We start from the raw sequence: 19360 nt of genomic DNA on the forward strand, positions 1-19360 counted from the left end.
CTGCACGGGGGGTTGCAGTTCCAATTTAAAATTTACCAGCACTGCAGAGGACCTGGATCCTCCCCTCTGCCAGCCAGTGGAGGTCTGTGCGATGCGCGTATAGGGTAGTCTTATACTCAGGCTTTTTCTTTTTTTCCTAAATTAATTTAAAAATTTGGGGCGGTCGTCTTATAATCGGGGTTGTCTTATAATCAAGTAAATATGATATATACCACAGTGTATGCCTTATGACTGGTGCTATATTATTATTAGTTTAAAATCAAACACCTGGGAACTTAAATGAGCTCATCTTAAGACTTATATTTTAGAGACTTACTAATGGTGGCAAACAAATGGTTCTTATAAGGGAGCTGATTAATATGATTAGTTCTCATCAGATATAGATATCAGGAATTAAGTTACCTCTATTCAAGAAGGAAACCAGCTGTGATATACCAGCAGCCCAAATGAGCCTATCAGCATAGGGCAAAATAAGTTGTTGCAAGTAACAATTTCCTATGTGTGAGGACAGTTTTGTACGATTACATTTGAAAGATTTAAATTAATTTGAGTGGTAGGAATAAATTCAGAAGATGATTAAAAGGCAAAACTGCACTTTTAATCAGAGTAAAGTATGACACGTGTTCATAAATGTGATGATACAGTACATCAGCAGAGAGATAATGGGTTAACATCTTTAACTCATATGTAATAATCAGTCTGTGCTAGTAAAAAGAAATTTTATTTAATTGATTAACACTCATAAAAATACCACATGCAATATAGTAGCTCAGTTATCTAGATACGGTCCATGGTTTCAACTTCTAAGTAGGCAACTTTCAGTTTGCTTGCTTTCGCTGGTCTAAAAGAAAAATATATGTATACATGAGTTCATTATTATTCATGTGTATCGTTACAAGCAAAAACCTTTTTTCTTCCTCTTCCAGTAAGTATATAAAGTGGAGGATATAAGTTTGGTCAGCTACTCTTGGGTGGTATTTGCATTACACATGTTTTAGAGACTTTCAGATCATTAAATGCACATATGGTTTATGGTCATGTACAATGAGGTATTTCATACAAAGTAGATATTATCACATATTTTTCACAAGATAACACTATGAAAGTGAACTTTTCAGCTTACTTGTGCATTCCTTCTACTTCTTCGATTGTTTCTGGAAGAGCCATTCCTTTTGTTTCAGGAAGTAACAGAACAAGTATGCCAGATATTACTGACAGCACAGCTAAAAACATACAATTAAATAGTTTTAGGAAATCACTCCACCCAGACTGATGTTTTGCCTACAAAGAGAATATGCTGAAAAGCAAAAAGTGAGGTGTGAAAATAAAAAAAAGTTACCCCCCCAGTATTTGGAATCATACTTAGAAACCTTGTAGGTATGTCTATCCAGTAGCCTTCCTTGTATAGTCAGGCCACTGTGGACATGGCTTACTGTGTTGAGGTGGCATTGCTACCCACAAATTGCTGGAAAGTTGTGGTGGAACTGGGCATGAAGGGAGTGTAGATAAACATCACACATGCTCACCCAGAGATCAAAGGCTGCTTTTGAGGCTTGGTAATTTATAGTACTACTATAAACAGCGTTCCCAAGTATGATCACATATTTTATCAATACTTGATCCCACAATGTAAGAAAGCTTATTTAATGGGCCTGATCTAGATTTCTAAAGCAGCTCAAATTATGCATATTATTTTATACTGTCACTTAGGAAAAACAAAGACATACACTTTTATTGCAACTATGATTCATTCGTTGCTTGAAGACATAGCTAACAATTTCAGTTTACATGAACTAGTATGGTATATATAATAGTCTTACACAAGTTTTCATACACCAATGCCATTCATGTAGTGGCCCACAGGCCAGTTGTGTCTATTTTTTGACATAGGCATAACCTAAAGCTTTTTAGACAGAATGAGGCTAACTGCATTACATAATTAGTCCCTGACAGCCCCACAAAAAAAGAATGACTATTAACCCCTTAATGACAAGGCTCAAAATGCATTGTTTTCAATGGGTTTAGGGACCGCCCATTGTCCTTAAGGGGTTAAGATACTTACCTGAGGTAGTAGCTGCAGTTCTGTAGCTGTCCTCTTTCTTGATGGTCTTGACGAAGCTTCAAATGCTGCCATAGAAAATTGTTGTTTCTACCCACAGCAAAACCGAAGAGTTGACTGGAGGTGAGTATACCCCATTTACTCAAAATAGCTGGGGGGGGTCAGTGGGAAGAGGCAAGTGCATATGGGAGATTCTGGAGAAACCCCCATGCATTTGCAAAGTGGACACCATAAAAATATAAAGGGACCACACAGCCCTCATATCCATTATTGTGCATATGGTGGCTGGAGTGTCCCTTTAATGCTGCATTGTTCCATACAAATATAAGTAGGGGATGAAATGAGGACCTTGCACCTGCTAGCATAGTAGTTAAATTATATTGGAGTGGTGAAGAACAATTTTTTTCAGTTGTGAAAACTCCTTACCAAACACTATAAGTGGTAGTTCTGCCAATATATTTGCCAGTCGGTAAACTATGAAAGGTGTTATGGTACCACCAAGATCACACATAGATGAACAAACCATTATGCCCAGGTTCCTAAAAAAAAAAAAAAAGAAAACACATATACCGCTTTTACTAAAAGGCACTAGAGTAGGGGCATTTAAGGAACACAGTCATTAAGCTGGCATGGTTATGTTTAATATATATTTTCCATGTTGGAGATGAAGAAAATTCACAAGAGTCAGACAGATGACATTTTCTTAAAATATAAACCCTTTTCTCCTTTATCATCTAACAAATATTTATGAATCAGAAGAAATCATATTCTACTAGGTACCAATATTTTAACAATATAGCAATAAAAATAATTTTCTTATTTCCAATACTAGATAACAGATATGAAAATCATGTCAGTTTAAAAGTAATAGATAAATGTATACTGTAGCTACACAGACAAATGGACAGGCCTATTTGCTAATCTTAAAGTTTTTACTAGAGTTGACTGACTTAACTCTAAACTACTTCCCTAAGCTAACTCAAACAACAGCTTGTTTATCCAAAAAGAAAAAGTCAAGTCAGTGGTTGAGCTGATGGTTGAGTCTGTCAGTTCGAAAGATATTCATGGAGTTCCAGATCAACTTGTCTGCTCTTTATGAGTAGATTTTGTTGAGGTGGGGCCTATTTGGAACTTGTCTATTAAATTCTTTTCATAGCAACCCAATGCTAGATTACAGTTGAGTTCACTTAAACTGTGATCTGTATATCAAATGAGTTCATGTTAGTGACTGATAACCCTAAACGTTTTTGAGCAGCCTGTACATACTAATTAAATACCTGATAAAAGTTGGATATAGCTCTGCATTCACCAGGCAAATCATTTCATAGGAGAGTGTTATACCCATTCTGCTCACGCAGGATAGTGTTACTTTTAGCCAATGTAGTTCTGGAACCATAAAAATACAAAAATGATGTAAGCAGAAACTACAAGATACAAATGTTACCAAATTTAATTCCTCATGAATAAGTAAAAAAAAAAAGCCTAAACCCAGTAATTTTTTTTTTCCTGTGAATTTATTTTTGAATTGGTTAGATTCCCTGTCATTGGAAGCTTTCCATAGCAGAAAGCTAATTTTGTGAAAGATACAAACTTTCTTCATTTTTAGCAGTGAATATAACTTAAGTAAAGCTACAATTTTATTTGCTGAAAGGAAATAAAGGACTTGCATGTGAAAAGAAAAAAAGCAACAAGAAAATGTATATTTTTCTACACTGTTTGTCATTCCCTTTCTCTGAGTCCTGCATCTTACATCCTAGTCCTCTCCCAAATAATCCCTACAAGCAGTGCCTACTAAATTAAAAAGAAATAAAACATTCTTTGGAACATAACCTTAAAAGGCAGTTGGAGGCCATTTGCTTGGCTGATCCCTGCTTTAATAAAATCCTAGCTGCTAGTTCTTTTACCTTGTTGCTAGAGAAATATTACTGTTGGGTGCTGCCCTGGGCCTGACCCAAGGCGATACTCCAAGTCACCGCCCTTTACGGTTGAGTGACAGGATATAATATATCCTGATGTTCTGCCTCTTAAGGATGACTGGCTCTGTGTACAAGACTCCTCCATAGCCTAAATGGGCTGATTGAAGTGGTCAGAAATCTCCCTTGTAACCAGACCATTGAACACCGGTGCATTGAGGAGCCTGCTTACCCAACTGGCAAATAGGAGTTTGTGGCAGAAGGGCTGCATAGTTAGCTTAGGTAAAAACAAAAGCAGTCTATAACCTAACACCTGTCATCTGTTAGTTATAATTCCAGGGTCTCTGTGAATGCACACATGCACATATGCATGTGCTCCTAAAGCATTCCCCACCTAGCAGCTGGGTTTAAGGGACCAGGCAGTCCTGTAAAGTGTATCTCATGGAAACAGGACATACTGAACTTAGGTTTTAAGTTTATATGGGATGACATGCCATAACCTTTTCTGATTGTGATGAGAATGTGCACATTGCATTGCAAACATTTCATGTAAATATTCATTCATTCTAATTTACCATTTGAGATGAAGGCAGACACCAAACAGGCAATTCCAGTTACAATGCATCCAATTGCCCACGGGTATCGACGACCAATGCGCTCCACTGTAAGGATTATTATCAGAGCAGAAGGGAATTCAACCAGGGCAGAAATGGAAAAGTCAAAATAAAGATTTCCACTGGTAGATCCCATATGCATGATTAAGCCCTGATACACAACAGCACATGTAAACCTGCAAGCACATGAAAGGATGCATTAATTAGAAAAACTAATGTATTCATTATCAAGAGACCTTGTGTTACATGGAATAAATCGCACTATGAAAGGAATGAAAACAGTTGTGTAGCAAAGAAGGCCCCATATGTCCTGTACATTTTGGGACACATCACTGCTGCTCATCTTTTGCCTATATGGATGTAAGGAAAATGTCCTTATGTCGATTAAAATTGGTAGATGTGTGTTTTGAAATACCATAAATAGGGGGCAAAATGTATTATATTTAGATTGTAAGGTCTAACAACCAGAATCCTCTACTTTAATTGGTATTTTATTAATAAAAAAAACAAATCATACACATTGAGGACAATATTTATCTATATGTATTTTTCTCTTTTCTCTATATGATAACAAGGCAAAGATGATATATAAAATGCATGGGTAATATAATTACAGACTGGGCACTCAGTAGAGCCCGTTTTGTTTCTCGAAACGTCAAGATTAGGAGACTGCAATAAACAACCCTTCCTGAAGCTTTGTCCAAACAAGAGGCTCCCAGGCCAACTGGTAAGTATGGTTTTGTGTGCTAAAACAAATGACATTAAACGCGGAAAGAAATATAAAACATAACATTCACACTTACCAGATATACATCAAAATAAAGGTGTGCTTCCTAATCTGAGGGGTCCTGAACAAGGCCAAGAAAGAAGGCGTCTGTTTTTCAACGGCTTCATCATCTTCAGTTAGACTCTGTGGTTAAAACACTGCATTATACATTATATTATAGCTGTGGTGTATAATGTGACACATGAAATACAAATCAAAATTTTGCATTCAAAAAAACAATTACTCCGTAGTAAACATTCACCATGGTGCACTGAACAGATGCCACTTTCAAATTGGTTTTGCGCAAATTTTATCAGTATTTTTCACAATGCTTTCAAGTTACTTGTAAACTTGTTTCTGAAAAATGTAATCACTACCTTTTTACAATCACCGTATTTGCTCGATTATAAGACGAGGTTTTTTCCAGAGCAAACTAGGTCTGACTATGAGATCCCCCGCAGCGATGCAGGGGACCTGGATCCTCCTGTCTCCCCCACCCCCCCAACTTACCGGTACTTCTGAGTCCCCGGTGCTTAGTCCGGGCTGTGTGTAGAGCTCTACACGATTCGCATACACAACTTCCGCTGCATCCGGGAGGAGGTGCGGTTAGCAGCGGGGGTTGTCTGCTTCCATCGCGCAGACCTTCCCCGGCTGTCAGAGATCAGAGTTCCCCATGGAGGCAGAGTGCTCTGTGAAATGCCTTTTAACCCCCTTAATGCCACTCTGCCTCCAGAAATGCCTTTTAACCCTCTATACGCCACTCTGCCTCCTGCAATACCTTATATCTCCCTATATGCCACTCTGCCCCATAATACGCCTTTTAACCCCCTAAATGCCAGAGTGGCATATAGGGGTATAAGGCATATCATGGGGCACAGTGGCATTTAGAGGGTTAAAAGGCATATCATGGGGCACAGTGGCATATAGGGGATATAAGGCATTTCTGGGGCAAAGTGGCAAGCCAGGGGGCAGATGTGCATAACTGGGGGGGCAGGTTGAAAAAAAAGGAAATAAACACAAAATATTTTTCTCAATCATAGCTTTTATTTAAAAAAAATGTTCACATAGTTTACATGAATTAACATTTACTGGTAAAACTTTTTTCCTATAGGGTCATCTTATATTCAGGCTTTTTCTTTTTTTCATAAATTAATATTCAGATTTTGGTGGGTCGTCTTATAATCAGGGTCATCTTATAATCGAGCAAATATGGTATTAGTCATGTAGTTGCTACGTGTTTTTTTTTAATTGTGACCATTAATGTTAGTTTTTTCATTAAAGTACCACTAAATGTTTATTATAATAAAAGTAAGGTTCTCACAGTTGCTTCCTTAAGGAGTTAAGAGAACTCACCCCTTACTTGAGGTTTTGACTTTGTGGCCACATGGGAGAAAGTCAACATAGGTAAGTAAGTTAATGGGAGTTTTTCTTGGACTCGGAATAATTGTACAAATCTTTCAACATAAGAGTAAGAAATAAAGTTTAGTGATACTTTAACATGGAAGTTTGCAGTAGAGTTCAACATTTAAACTCGTGAAATTCATCATCCATTATGAAAAATCAGCCCCAATAAGATATAATGCATAGATAATATGATGTGATTTTTTGGAAGCTGTCTCACAGATTAGTAAGACCTTTTTTGTAGAATAACTTCAATGAGTTTGGGCGTTCATAATGCATCATGAAGTCAGAAAGTTTTGGTTTTTTGACCTAGAGATATTTGGTTGTCGTTTTCCACTGTAATGTACCCTAGAAAGGGTGTTTGTTGATCTCCCGTATGATTTTTCATCCCAAACTGGAAACATAATAGAAATGTTTTTTCATGTGTTCTTGCTCATTAGAAATTAATTCAAAAATGTATAACAGTAATAAGAAAGAAAAATATACACTCAGATAATCTCAGTGCAAACTCTGAAAATGCAAATGGTCGTTTACAAGTGCAGCATGATGAAAATTGGAAATGATTGGGAAATAAAATGCTTATTTACCTCTAATGTCTCAGGTACTGTTTTTCCATTGGTTTTTGCTATATGTTGGATGATTATTTTTGCTTCATTTTTGCGTTTTTGGGATAGAAGCCACCGGGGGGATTCTGGGACACACCTATACCAGGAAAAATTTGGTATCAATGTGGACACTAGAAAGGTGAAACATCAATTGGCCCTTTTATATCCAATAACATACTGCGTAAAATAAACCTTAAATTACTTGTTTTTTTTAACAGTTAATACTTGTATTATCATTAACAAAGGTTGATGTGGGTGAGGATAGGGAATATGTTTCATGCAGATATACACTACAGTTCAAAAGTTTGAGGTCACTTAGCTGTCCAACATAATTGCAAACATTCTTTCTAATTATCAATTAGCCTTTTAAGCCTTAACTTGGATTAGCTAACACAATGTGCCACTGGACACAGGCAGGTGCCTTTTGGGGGTTAAAATGCCTATCCACTAATTCAGCTTGGTAAGCAATATTGGCATGAAAAGATAAGTAGAAATCTCCCAACTTTTGGACTCCTTAATCTTTATGCCTTAAATAGGTGTTTTTGAATGATATTTGCAGGGTATGTGCTGAATCATTGCTTTGTTTTGCATGCCGGAGTGAACGATGAACCCCCAAAGTGCTGTCAACCTAGACACCATTTTGAGGGACCGTCACTCCCCTGAGTTACCATCAGGGCCGGCCCAAGACATAATGCCGCCTGGGGCGAAGTTTAAAATGCCGCCCCTCCCTTGCGGACACCTGGGGGGGGCGGCATTTTAAACTTCGCCGACGCCATTATCTACCCTCCCTATTATCTACCCTATCCCCCCCCTTTGTACTTACCTTTAAACACTCCTGCGGCGAGTCTACCTGCTCGGGCACGGTGCCGGCTTGTAATGCTGAGCGCCGGAAATTTACGTCACTTCCGGTGCTCAGCCGGCACCGAGACCGAGCTAGAGGGCTCGCATAGGAGAGAGAGGGCACCGAGCGGGTACTGACAACTTGGTAAGCGAAAACCACTCGGCGCCCCTCTCTCTCCTCCGCTAAAAAAAAAAAAAGAAAAAAAAATGCGAGATTTTACAGTGCAGAAGGAACTCTTGAAATGAGTGTTGAAGTTATTTTGGATCTAGCATGTGATGTTCTTCCACAGTCACTAATGACTGCTAATTTATTACCATCCACTTGAATGCAGGCCACTATACAGAAGTTTAACCCCTTCAGGACCGGGACATACCCAGTACTTCCTGGTCATACATCACCGCCAGACCGGGACGTACCAGATACGTCATCGCCAATAAACGGTCCCGCGTCGCACTGAACGCTGGGATCGCGAGGGGCTGGCTGCTACTGACCGCTGCCACTAGCAGCCACTCCCCCTCACGATCACGTGCACGGAATTAAAATATTTAAATAAAACTGCGGGAAGACGCAGTACGAGAACGCCGGTCCTGAAGGGGTTAAAAGAAAAAAAAATGTTTCATTTTGCGCTCCTGTTTTTCGGTTACAAAAACCTTGGTAAAAATTAGACTTGTGCATTCGTTTTCGGGCGAACATGAAAACGAACACAAATAGTGCGTTTTCGTTGTTCAAACCGGAAAACGAAGAAACAACGGTGGCAGCTGCAAAACGTAGACAAAGACACACAACACGAAGAATCTTCGTCTTTGTCTTCCTCTACTAATCTCCCTGGTACCTTCCCCATCTAGTCTACCTTATCTATGCAGCATTGCAGGGGTTGAAGGAAGCGGAAATCCATAGGTTCGCCGTCAGGGGTTAAGGGTCCTCCTCTGGCATCAACCAAATGGACCCTGCAGGCGACCAATAGGCTCACCCGCACAGCCTTTTTAACTCCTGATGGCAAACCTACGGATTTCCGCTCCCGTTAACCCCTGCGATGCTGCGTAGATAACTGGAGCGGAAATCGGTAGGTTCGCCGTCAGGGGTTAACTTGGTGCAACTTGGCCGGCAGAGGCCACTGGTCTCCCTGTTCCAACAGTTAAAAGTCCATACGAACGCCCAATAAAGTCGCTTGTACGGACCTTTAACTGTTGGAGCAGGGAGACCAGTGGTCTCTGCCGGCCAAGTTGCTGGACCAGGATTTTAAAAGTCTGTACGAGCGACTCTATTGGTCGCCAGCCGGGGGCTCGTCTGCCATCAACACCTGCACTTCATTGGGTTGATGGCAGAGGAGGCCCCTGCAGGCGACCAACAGAGTTGCTCGTATGGGCATTTAAAATCCTAGCGCCAAAGCTGCTGCGTAGTCCGTACCGCATTAAACCCGTATTAACCCCTTCTACAAAAAACTGAAAAAAATAAGAAAAAAACGAACACGAAGAATGTACATGAATATTCGCCCGAACCGAACACAGGAACGGGCGAATATTCGCGGAATACGAAGATTTTTTCCCCTACGAAGACGAACACGAAGAGTTTGCCGGCGGCCAAGTTTAGTAAAAATAACAGCAGTTAATCTTTGAAGATGGGGTTTGGTCAGATCAAGACCCAATGCAGAAGGGAAGATGGTGTGTGAAGAATAATGGAAAGCAGGGCTTTCATGAGGTCTTGGAAAACCAAAGTCATCTAGCACCCAATCATTTCTTCTTTATTCACTCATATTTATTCAAAAGACCAAGAAGCAACAGCAGAAATCTGTGCCAGCCCGTTCAAAGCATAATGCTGTTGACTATGACAAAGCTGATCTAATTTATGTAGTAAATTAAAAATAAATAAATAAGTAAATTTTTCTGACCAATACACTTGACATTAAAGTAGTTATTTTCTTAATAAAAAAACACATATATTTACCAGTAATATGTCAAGAATAAGAAATTTGGTAATGTGATTGCCAGCTGCAGCCATCTCCAATTCGTAATTCCATATGCGACTCCTGAAAGTATTAGAAGTCCAACACTAAAAGCCGCCTGATATACAATGCCTACTGTTCTTCTGTGGCACAAGCCAACAAATTCTGCAACTTAAATATAAAAAAAATGGTTAGGAAATGTGGCCCAGTATATACCATCTACAGCCTGGGAAACATAATGTGGAACAGGACACTTACCATTAATGGTAATTAACCAACTTTCCTAAACATTTCAATTATTATGTAATATACACTTGTATACATGTTAAAAAAAAAACATATTGCTGTTTTCAAATATTTTACTTTTTCTGTAGTGCAGTGCCTCTTAATTTGTTCCCTCTGCACTACTCTACTCTGGCTGTCTGCCAATTTCTGACATCACAGAAGCAGTGGTGACTCTAGAAACAATATATCGGGGGCACACAAGATACCACAGTCAAACTGGGGGGGGCATTAATAATTTCCACCATTAAATCATACCACGGAAAACACACACACACACACGCATATATATATATATATATATATTGCCAAAAGTAATGTGCTATGGAATGATGCTTTTGTTATTGGACTAACATAATACTTGATCATTCAACATGGGAAGCCTGAAGCCACAATTTAGTACGACTAATCCTTGAAATAAATATTATAGAATAAACAACACAATACCTTAACTTTTTCACTAAATGATTTCAGGGGCTTGAACGTTTTGTCCACTGAAGTCACTACAACTTCAGGAGGGCATTTTATCTCTGGATAAGTATAAATTAAATAATCCCTTTTGTAATTAAGTGCAAGGAAACAGATGACCAAACACACACACCAGGACAGGCTCTGCCACACTGACTCCTAAACACACACACCAGGACAGGCTCACACCAGGACAGGCTCTGCCAAACCAACACCCAAAAAACACACCAGGACACCCAAACACACACACACACACAGGACAGGCTCTGCCACACGGACACCCAAACACACATCCCAGGACAGCCTATGCCACACCCACATCCAAACACACACACACCAGGGCAGGCTCTGCCACACTGACACCCGAACACACACACCAGGACAGGCTCTGCCACACCAACACCCAAACACATACCAGGACAGGCTCTTCCACACCAACACCTATACACACCCCAGGACAGGCTCTGCTACACTGATAACCAAAAACACACCCCAGGACAGCCTCTGCCACACCCACATCCAAACACACACACACACCAGGACAGGCTCTGCCACACTGACACCCGAACACACACACACCAGGACAGGCTCTGCCACACCAACACCCAAACACACCCCAGGACAGGCTCTGCTACACTGATAACCAAAAACACACAAACAGCAGGACACAATCTACATCACAGACATCTATATCAGGATGGATTTTTCACATTGCATTGTTATTTATACCCCCCTTAGTCTTTTTGCCCCTTGTGTATTGATGCCCCAGCCAGCACCCTTTTAGTATAGATTAATGTATACACCCTTGTATGATCGCCTCCAGCCACCGCTATTTCTATTAATGCCCCAGCAAGACCCTCCCTTTATTATTGATTTATGTGATGGACATGCATTTTTAACTACATACTTATCTCTTTGACGTAAAGACTATCATTGAAACATGAGTTCAAAATTACAGCTGAACTGGCAGTTTCGCTAATATTAGACCCTGCTGCTGATATATATATAAATATTAGATCCTGCTGCTGATAAATAGATTAATATTAGCCCCAGTTGCCGATATATATTAATATTAGTCCCTGCTGCCCCAAATACACCCTGCCTGTGCCATCTTGGTCCCCAAGGCTCAAACATCCTGCTAGTGCCATCTTTGCCCTTCCACAATTATACATTTATGATATACACAAACACATTAACTCATGCTCTCCCTCATTCAGACAACTCATCCACATATTAACTCATGCTCTCCCTCATTCAGACAACTCATCCACATATTAGCTCATGCTCTCCCTCATTTAGACAATTCATCCACATATTAACTCATGCTCTCCCTCATTCAGACAATTCATCCACATATTAACTCATGCTCTTCCTCATTCAGACAACTCATCCACATATTAACTCATGCTCTCCCTCATTCAGACAATTCATCCACATATTAACTCATGCTCTCCCTCATTCAGACAACTCATCCACACATTAATTCATACTCACTCATTCACACTTTACTTATTTCAATATTCTTACTACCCTCTTTCTCACTATGTACCCCCTCTCCCTCCCTCATCCCTTTCTACCCCCTCTCCCTCCCTCATCCCTTTCTACCCCTTCTCCCTCCCTCATCCCTTTCTACCCCTTTTCCCTCCCTTATCACTTTCTACCCCTTCTCCCTCCCTTATCACTTTCTACCCCTTCTGCCTCCCTTATCACTTTCTAACCCGTCTCCCTCCTCTTTCCCTACTCACCCCTCTCCCTCCTCCGCATAAAAAAAAAAGGCGTTTGAGGCTGCCCGGGACTTAAAGTCCCATTGCGGGACTGTCCTGGGCAATCCGTTGGGTGGTTCCAAATTCGGCGGGGGGTCAACAGGGGGGGGCAAGGAATAACCTAGGGGGGGCAATTGCCCCCCTTGCCCCCCTGTAGCGATGCCACTGCACAAAAAGGGCCTATCCGCGGGTGGAGGTCTTTTATTTTAAAGAGGACTAGGAGTGATTGTAAGACTGCTGAGATTTTATACCTAGGGGGTTTTGTAAGAATGACAGCTCTGCTGCTAAGCGACCAATATCTTAATAAACATGTTAATGTATTTATAAGTCATAGGGAGCATTGAGGAGAAAAATAAAATGTAACATATGTATATTTAACTTCTCTTTACATGATACAGCACGTACAGTTGTGTAAAAAAGAAAGTACACCCTCTTTGAACTCTATGGTTTTATATATCAGGGCATAATAACAATCGACTGTTCCTTAACATGTCTAAAAATTAATTTAATACAACACTTTCCTAAAGTGTAGTTTTTCGCACATGGCTTCTCCATTTTTGGTTTTTTTCTGCTCAATAAATTATGACACATTGTAATATATCATGTGTTTATCTGAGGTTGTATTTACCTAATTTTTGGACCTGCTAAGGAACAGATGATTGTTATTATCTCCTGATATGTAAAACCATAGAACTCAAAGTACGGTAGGTGTACTTTATTTTCTTTTTTTTTTGTATCTGGTGATATTATGAGGAACATAATCTATAATCTATATAATCTATTTCACCTGTTTCAATATGCCCCTAATAGTTTAGATGGATTTTAGATTTCCTATCATTGTCAGTTTACCTTGAATTAGACATTAGGTCAGCAGTTATAGGTTATATAAAAGTTTTTATTTTAAAGTAAAGTATTTCCTACTCAGTGGAAGTTCTTACACCAAAGAGTTGAGCGTTTTAGCTAAGGGGATCATTGAGAAGGCTCCCAATCTGAAACTAAGGTTCTGTGAATGAACGATCCACGAAGATAGACATGAGGGGACATTTCCTCCATTAACAGGGATATCAGGCAATGTGTAACTTGTACCTATCACTAAAGTTCCCAAGGGCAATACGTTTTTGCCTATTTTCAGACACAGGCATATTTTTTTCTCCAGCTCTACCTGTCACCCAAGTTAACATGCTAGGTGTTGTCTTTTTAACCACTTTATGGTCTGTGCATATTAATTTAATCATAATCATATGCAATGTACTCTGAACCTTTCACATTTACTCACAATCACCATTACAGCCTGAAGAGTAAGCACAAGAATTAGTAACATTTCAAAACTGGCAATAAAGAAAAGCTTATATTTAATTTCTGTTTTGAATTTGCCAGGGACACTTACCAAGAATATAGCCTGACAACCAGGAGCCTTTGCTGACTAACCCTTGAATAAAGCGGAAAAATACTACCAAAGGGTACGTTGGAGCAAAGGCCACGAGTACACCAGAAACAGCAGTGGTAAAAAGAGTGATTAATAGACAAGGTTTACGGCCAAATCTGGAGGGAAACACAAACATAATTATTATCGTTAGGATGTTCACATAATGTTATAGAAAGGAGGATAAACAAAAAGCCGAATCCTACAAGTGGCCTGCATTTTGTATCTTGTCAATACGGCAGCAACAGCTGGTTCATTATTTAACCCAGGGCTCGACAAATCCCAGGCGCCAGGTCGCCATGGCGACATAGAATTTTGCAGGGGTTAACATTTGTCCCCACAAGCTTGTGGGGACTAAATATCTGTCAATGCTGTGCTCCAATGGAACATCAGCATCGAAAGAGTTAAAAAAATGAAAAAAATTAATTTAAAAAAAAAACAAACAGCACTGACCTGAAAGTCCAGGGTGCTTCCAGGTCAAACGCTGTGAGTTTAGTAAGTGGGCTGACGATGATCGGATCACTCCTGACCAACTGTTAGTTTAAAAAAATCCTGGCTCCTAACTTTTTTACCTGGCGCCTAGATTCACAACAAATTTGTCAAGCCCTGATTTAACCCATAATAAATGACAGTAAAAGTATCCTGACCTATCCTAATTACATGTAAAACTAGACAATTACAAGCTTTAACAAATGATAAAGTTTATACATTTAATAGGATAAATGCTAAATAATCCTGATGCAAATGCATCCCACAGATGTTGGCAAAGGCATTATTTGGCAATGATTTCAAGTGCTCCTGTCCTGAGATGCCTCTACCTGTTAAGGTCAATTCTTCCCTAAAGGGAACTCACACCCACTTTAACCCTTTTTTATAATAAAAAATATAATTGAAGATAATATATTGTTTATAAATATGAGGGCAGGCAATTCACTAGTTAGACACAGCATGCGCCAATCAGAAAGGCATTGTGTGGACAGTCGATGGGGATGGAGCTTACTGTGCAGCCTACTTAGCATTATGCTACAGATTCAATCTACCAAAGCAGCATCATCAGCATGACAACACACAGGAGTATATACTTGTGGTTAGCAGATATCTACGTTATGGTATAGTACACATTGGGTACGTACCTGTCAGCAATGTATCCGATGAACAATGATCCAAAAAAGAATCCAAGATTTACGAACGATTGAAACAAATCCATCTTCCATGAATCAGCACATACTAGGTTAAACTGCATCCACAAATGCGTGTTTTCCATTAAACATAGGTCACAATATACACATTTGATTTTTAAATAGTAAATAATATGTATTTTCAAAACTTTTATGGAATCATTTTTCATTCCATCCTTATTTTTACTTTACTTATAGAGATTTGAAAAATTGTAGACCTGATCTCAAGTTATATCATGGTAGACTCAGACAAGCATCATATTTTTACTCTTATCTTATCTTTACACAGTAATGCTGCCTCATACTTTTTCAACTTACAGATATGCTCTGTAGAAGCAGTTCTGTCATATTTAAAACAATACAATTTAAATAATTGTATGCTATATTGTTTAGTGTACTGGTTATTCTTAATCCTGTTAATGTATTTGATTAAACATTGTATGGCCATTTGTACCAAAATTTGGGGTTTCTATGTAAGGCTTTTTTGGAGGCTAGCCAGATAGGTCTATACACACATTGCGAAAGAATGACAGCCCTTTAGAACTTAATTGCTTTCTAGCAGATGTTTTACTGCCAATAAATATTTACCTTATGGACAAATGGCTATCATCTAAAGGAAATAATCTAGCTATATATTTTACACATCAAGGCTAGTATACAAAATTACAATGTACCTCTGTAACAATAGACGATCCTGTAGTATCATAAATCCATCCATCCTTACAGTCAGTAACCGACAACCCATCACTGCTAGGTGTTGTAATATCAAATAAGGGATCTATACAACTGAGAGATGTCTTGTTCCAGTCAATATCATACCGGACACACTGACTGGTATAAGTGAAGTCTGTGCTGCCTTCCGGTCTTGGAACTGTATAATTAAGCTCTTCTTCTAAACTCCATCCACATTTCCTCTGTAGGTCCACAAGTCCAGGTTCCACACATCTGTATGGAGGCACAACCCCTAGAAAAACAATACCCACATAGATTGGGCAAAATACAACAGAAATCATGCACGTCAGAAAAAATATCTGCTTCTGGAACAAGCCAAATTTTCCAATGTGCTCCAGGGTGTCATCGAAACTTGTCATCTTTGCTTGAATATTCCAACTTAAGCTGTAGAGTTTGTAGCGCCCAAGACTTGAATTTGTTTCCTTTATGTCTAAGTTTATTAATGGCTCACCAGTTACAAGATGTTTGGCTGAGGTGAACTTGCTTCATCAATGGCTAAACTGGTGAGTTTAATGTAGAAAAGAACAAATGAGCACAGTAAAGAAAAAATAGTGGGTTAAATTTGACTGGGCAGACTTCAAAAGCTTTTCAATCATTTCTGCATAAAGAGTAACAGGAAAAACAGGTCTTGAAATCATACATTAATCTGAGAGTGCTTTATCAGGTCTGAGTCTCCATTGGGCCCTTGGGCAATATGGGTTATCAATATGGCTTCCTTTATACCTTCAACTAAACTGTATAACAAATGTACCAGTTTCATAGGATCTGGGACTTCGATGTTCTCATTGTTTTAATCAATATATTTTATTTCATTTATATTACTAAAATATGTTTAATTTCATGATAATTATGATCTCTGTTTTTTTCACAAAATGATCTTCATAATTGTGAGCATTCCAAAAAAGTAGAAGAGCTAGTTTCTAGACTCCCTTGTTTGTATATTCATACTACCTTATTCATAAATAGAAGTAGCTACATTGTGGTATTCTCATTTTTGTAGGTTATATGCATGTGAATATGTTGAAAGGTAAAACACCAAAGGTTCCAAAAGTTTATGTTGAGCAAAAGTAGTGTTGTGTTTGCGCTTCCATGAAACTACTCATGTAAAGGTCTTAGCTTGGTTTAATGTTAGGTCATGTCAAAGAGGGAGAAAACATTTATGACTATTGTAGGTGTGACAACTATTACTATTGGGACAACACAATATCAGTGAGGTAAACCTAACCTGTCGCACGATGGTCTAAACCCAGGTCACGTTCCCTATTAGTGGGGGAACAATCCAACGCTTGGTGACTGCTGCTTCACAATTATAGGAAGGATCAAAAAAGCGACGTTGCTAGGTTTCTCTATTGTAGGTGAAAAGTAAGTACGAAAGTATTTCTTATTAAAATGCAGCTTAAAGCAACAGAATTTTCAGGCCTTGTCTCACTAGCCTTTGGAAAAAAAACTGGTTGTATTTTTGTTACTACTTATATTTTGTAATAGATAGAAAATCTAAGTCATCAGTTATGTCACTGAAAAAAACAAACAATTAAGCTTCTGACTTTACTCAGTCCCAAAAAGACGGTATGGAACAGCCACCCTATTTTATTTTAAGTTTTCTTTATTCGTATACACCTGTATAATATCTCCATGAGAAACACTACAGACTATCGCCTGTCTGTCTCCTGTGCCGGTGTCAGCCCCCCGGCTAAGAAACATCCATTCTCATGTAATGGACAGGCTCACCTGTGGTTCTCACTGAACCTGTGACATCAGGTCGCAGAAGAAACCGCTTGAATATAGGTTGGAAAGCTCCTCAAGACACACTTAAAACATTCTTTCCATTTAATTCATGTTTACATTACTTTTGCCTGTATTAATGAGTATCCTCTACATTTGTTAGATTAATCATGAAAAAGGTTAACTTGTAAAATGTTTAACAAATGTACCAGAGCAAATCACCCTTCTGTTTATCATTACTATGGACTACAGTAAAGCTTCACATTTGTCTGCTTTGTGCCAGTGTGGATGTCCCCACCCATGCAATCTCAAGTACAATTATTCTTCCCAACAGTCATGCCTGATTTATTTTCTTCAGGGATCAGTAAGGTCAATAGCGAGAAATGCTACTTGGTTACTTTTGTGGTTAGATTTGTGAGTTCGAGGGTCCCAATAAAACAAATGAAAATGAACGCTAAACAAAAATGTCATTAGAGAACGTGTTCATTGGTTTACCCCGTCTCCGCACTATTACAAGCCGTTTGGTGCTCTTTCAGCTGGGAAGGTTCCAAGCGACTGTATGTAGGGTAAATCCTGAACTTTATTTGTGATTAATCGGAGTCACTTTAAATGATGGCATGTGTGTGATGACTTCTATTTAACATGAGTTTGAATGTGCTTGGTTAATTCTGAACACAGCCACAGCCCCAGTTATAAGAGGGTGTGTACACTTACACTACCAGGTTATTGTGAGTTTTTGTCGTCCCCCCCTCGATTTCAGTTTGTTTTGCAGTTGAATTATTCGCGTTATAGGTCACATTAAAGGTGAAAAATAGACTTTTTATTTCCACTGTATATGACCAAAAGTTTGTGGGCACCTGATCATCACACTTACATTAGATTGCTGAACATCCCATTCGAAAACCATGAACATTATTAAGGAGTTGGTCTCCCCTTTGTGGCTGTAACAGCCTCTAATCTTCTAGGAAGGCTTTCCATAAGATTTTGGAGTGTGCCTGTGTTAATTTGTGCCTATTCAGCACAAAAAAAAAAAAGTTTGCGATCTTTGGCACTGATGTTGGATAAGAAGGCCTGATTCATAATCCATGTTCTGTGTCATTCTAAATGCGTTACATGGGGTTTAGGTCTGGACTGGAGTCCAGTTCCTACACGCCAAGTTTGTCAAACTATGTCTTTGTGGACTTTGCTTTCTGTACAAGGGGTGAGGTCATGCTGGGACAGGCAAAAGTTTTCCCCAAACTAGTGCCGTAAAATTGAAAGCATGCAATTGTCTTAAATGGTTTTATATGATGTAGCATTAACATTACCCTTCACTGAAAATGAGGGGCCTAGCTTAAACCTGGACAAACAGCCCCAGACCATTATCACTTCATTATCACTCCACTAAACATTACATTAGGCACTATGCATTTTACTGGCATCCTCAAAAACCCAGATTCGTCCATCAGAATTCCAGAAGCATGATTCATCACTCCAGAAAACACGTTTCCGCTGCTCCAGAATACAGTGGTTATGTCATTTGCACTAGGCCTCCTTTAATATTGATTGGACCCTGAGCAAACATAGGGGAGGAGTGCAATACTATGCAGATTGCATAGCAAATTAATTGCGTGGGTCGGGCCGAGTGACCTGAAACGGACGTGTCAGTCGT

At 39.1% G+C, this 19360-nt stretch overlaps 1 protein-coding gene across 1 annotated transcript; it reads right to left on the reverse strand.

Annotated features, from left to right (window-relative positions):
• Window positions 1-711: 711 nt before the first annotated feature.
• Window positions 712-16383, reverse strand: SLC22A2 (solute carrier family 22 member 2). The gene is made up of 11 exons (XM_053459828.1): window positions 15930-16383; window positions 15211-15314; window positions 14042-14196; window positions 10144-10312; window positions 7341-7455; window positions 5390-5496; window positions 4548-4762; window positions 3337-3445; window positions 2486-2598; window positions 1124-1223; window positions 712-841 (listed from the first exon to the last, which is right to left on the reverse strand). Exons 1-11 carry the CDS (start codon window positions 16344-16346, stop codon window positions 778-780), a joined length of 1668 nt encoding a protein of 555 aa, XP_053315803.1. The 5' UTR covers window positions 16347-16383; the 3' UTR covers window positions 712-777.
• Between the last annotated feature and the right edge of the window lie 2977 nt (window positions 16384-19360).

Source organism: Spea bombifrons, chromosome 3 (genome assembly GCF_027358695.1).
Source record: "Spea bombifrons isolate aSpeBom1 chromosome 3, aSpeBom1.2.pri, whole genome shotgun sequence".
NCBI lineage: Eukaryota > Metazoa > Chordata > Amphibia > Anura > Pelobatidae > Spea > Spea bombifrons.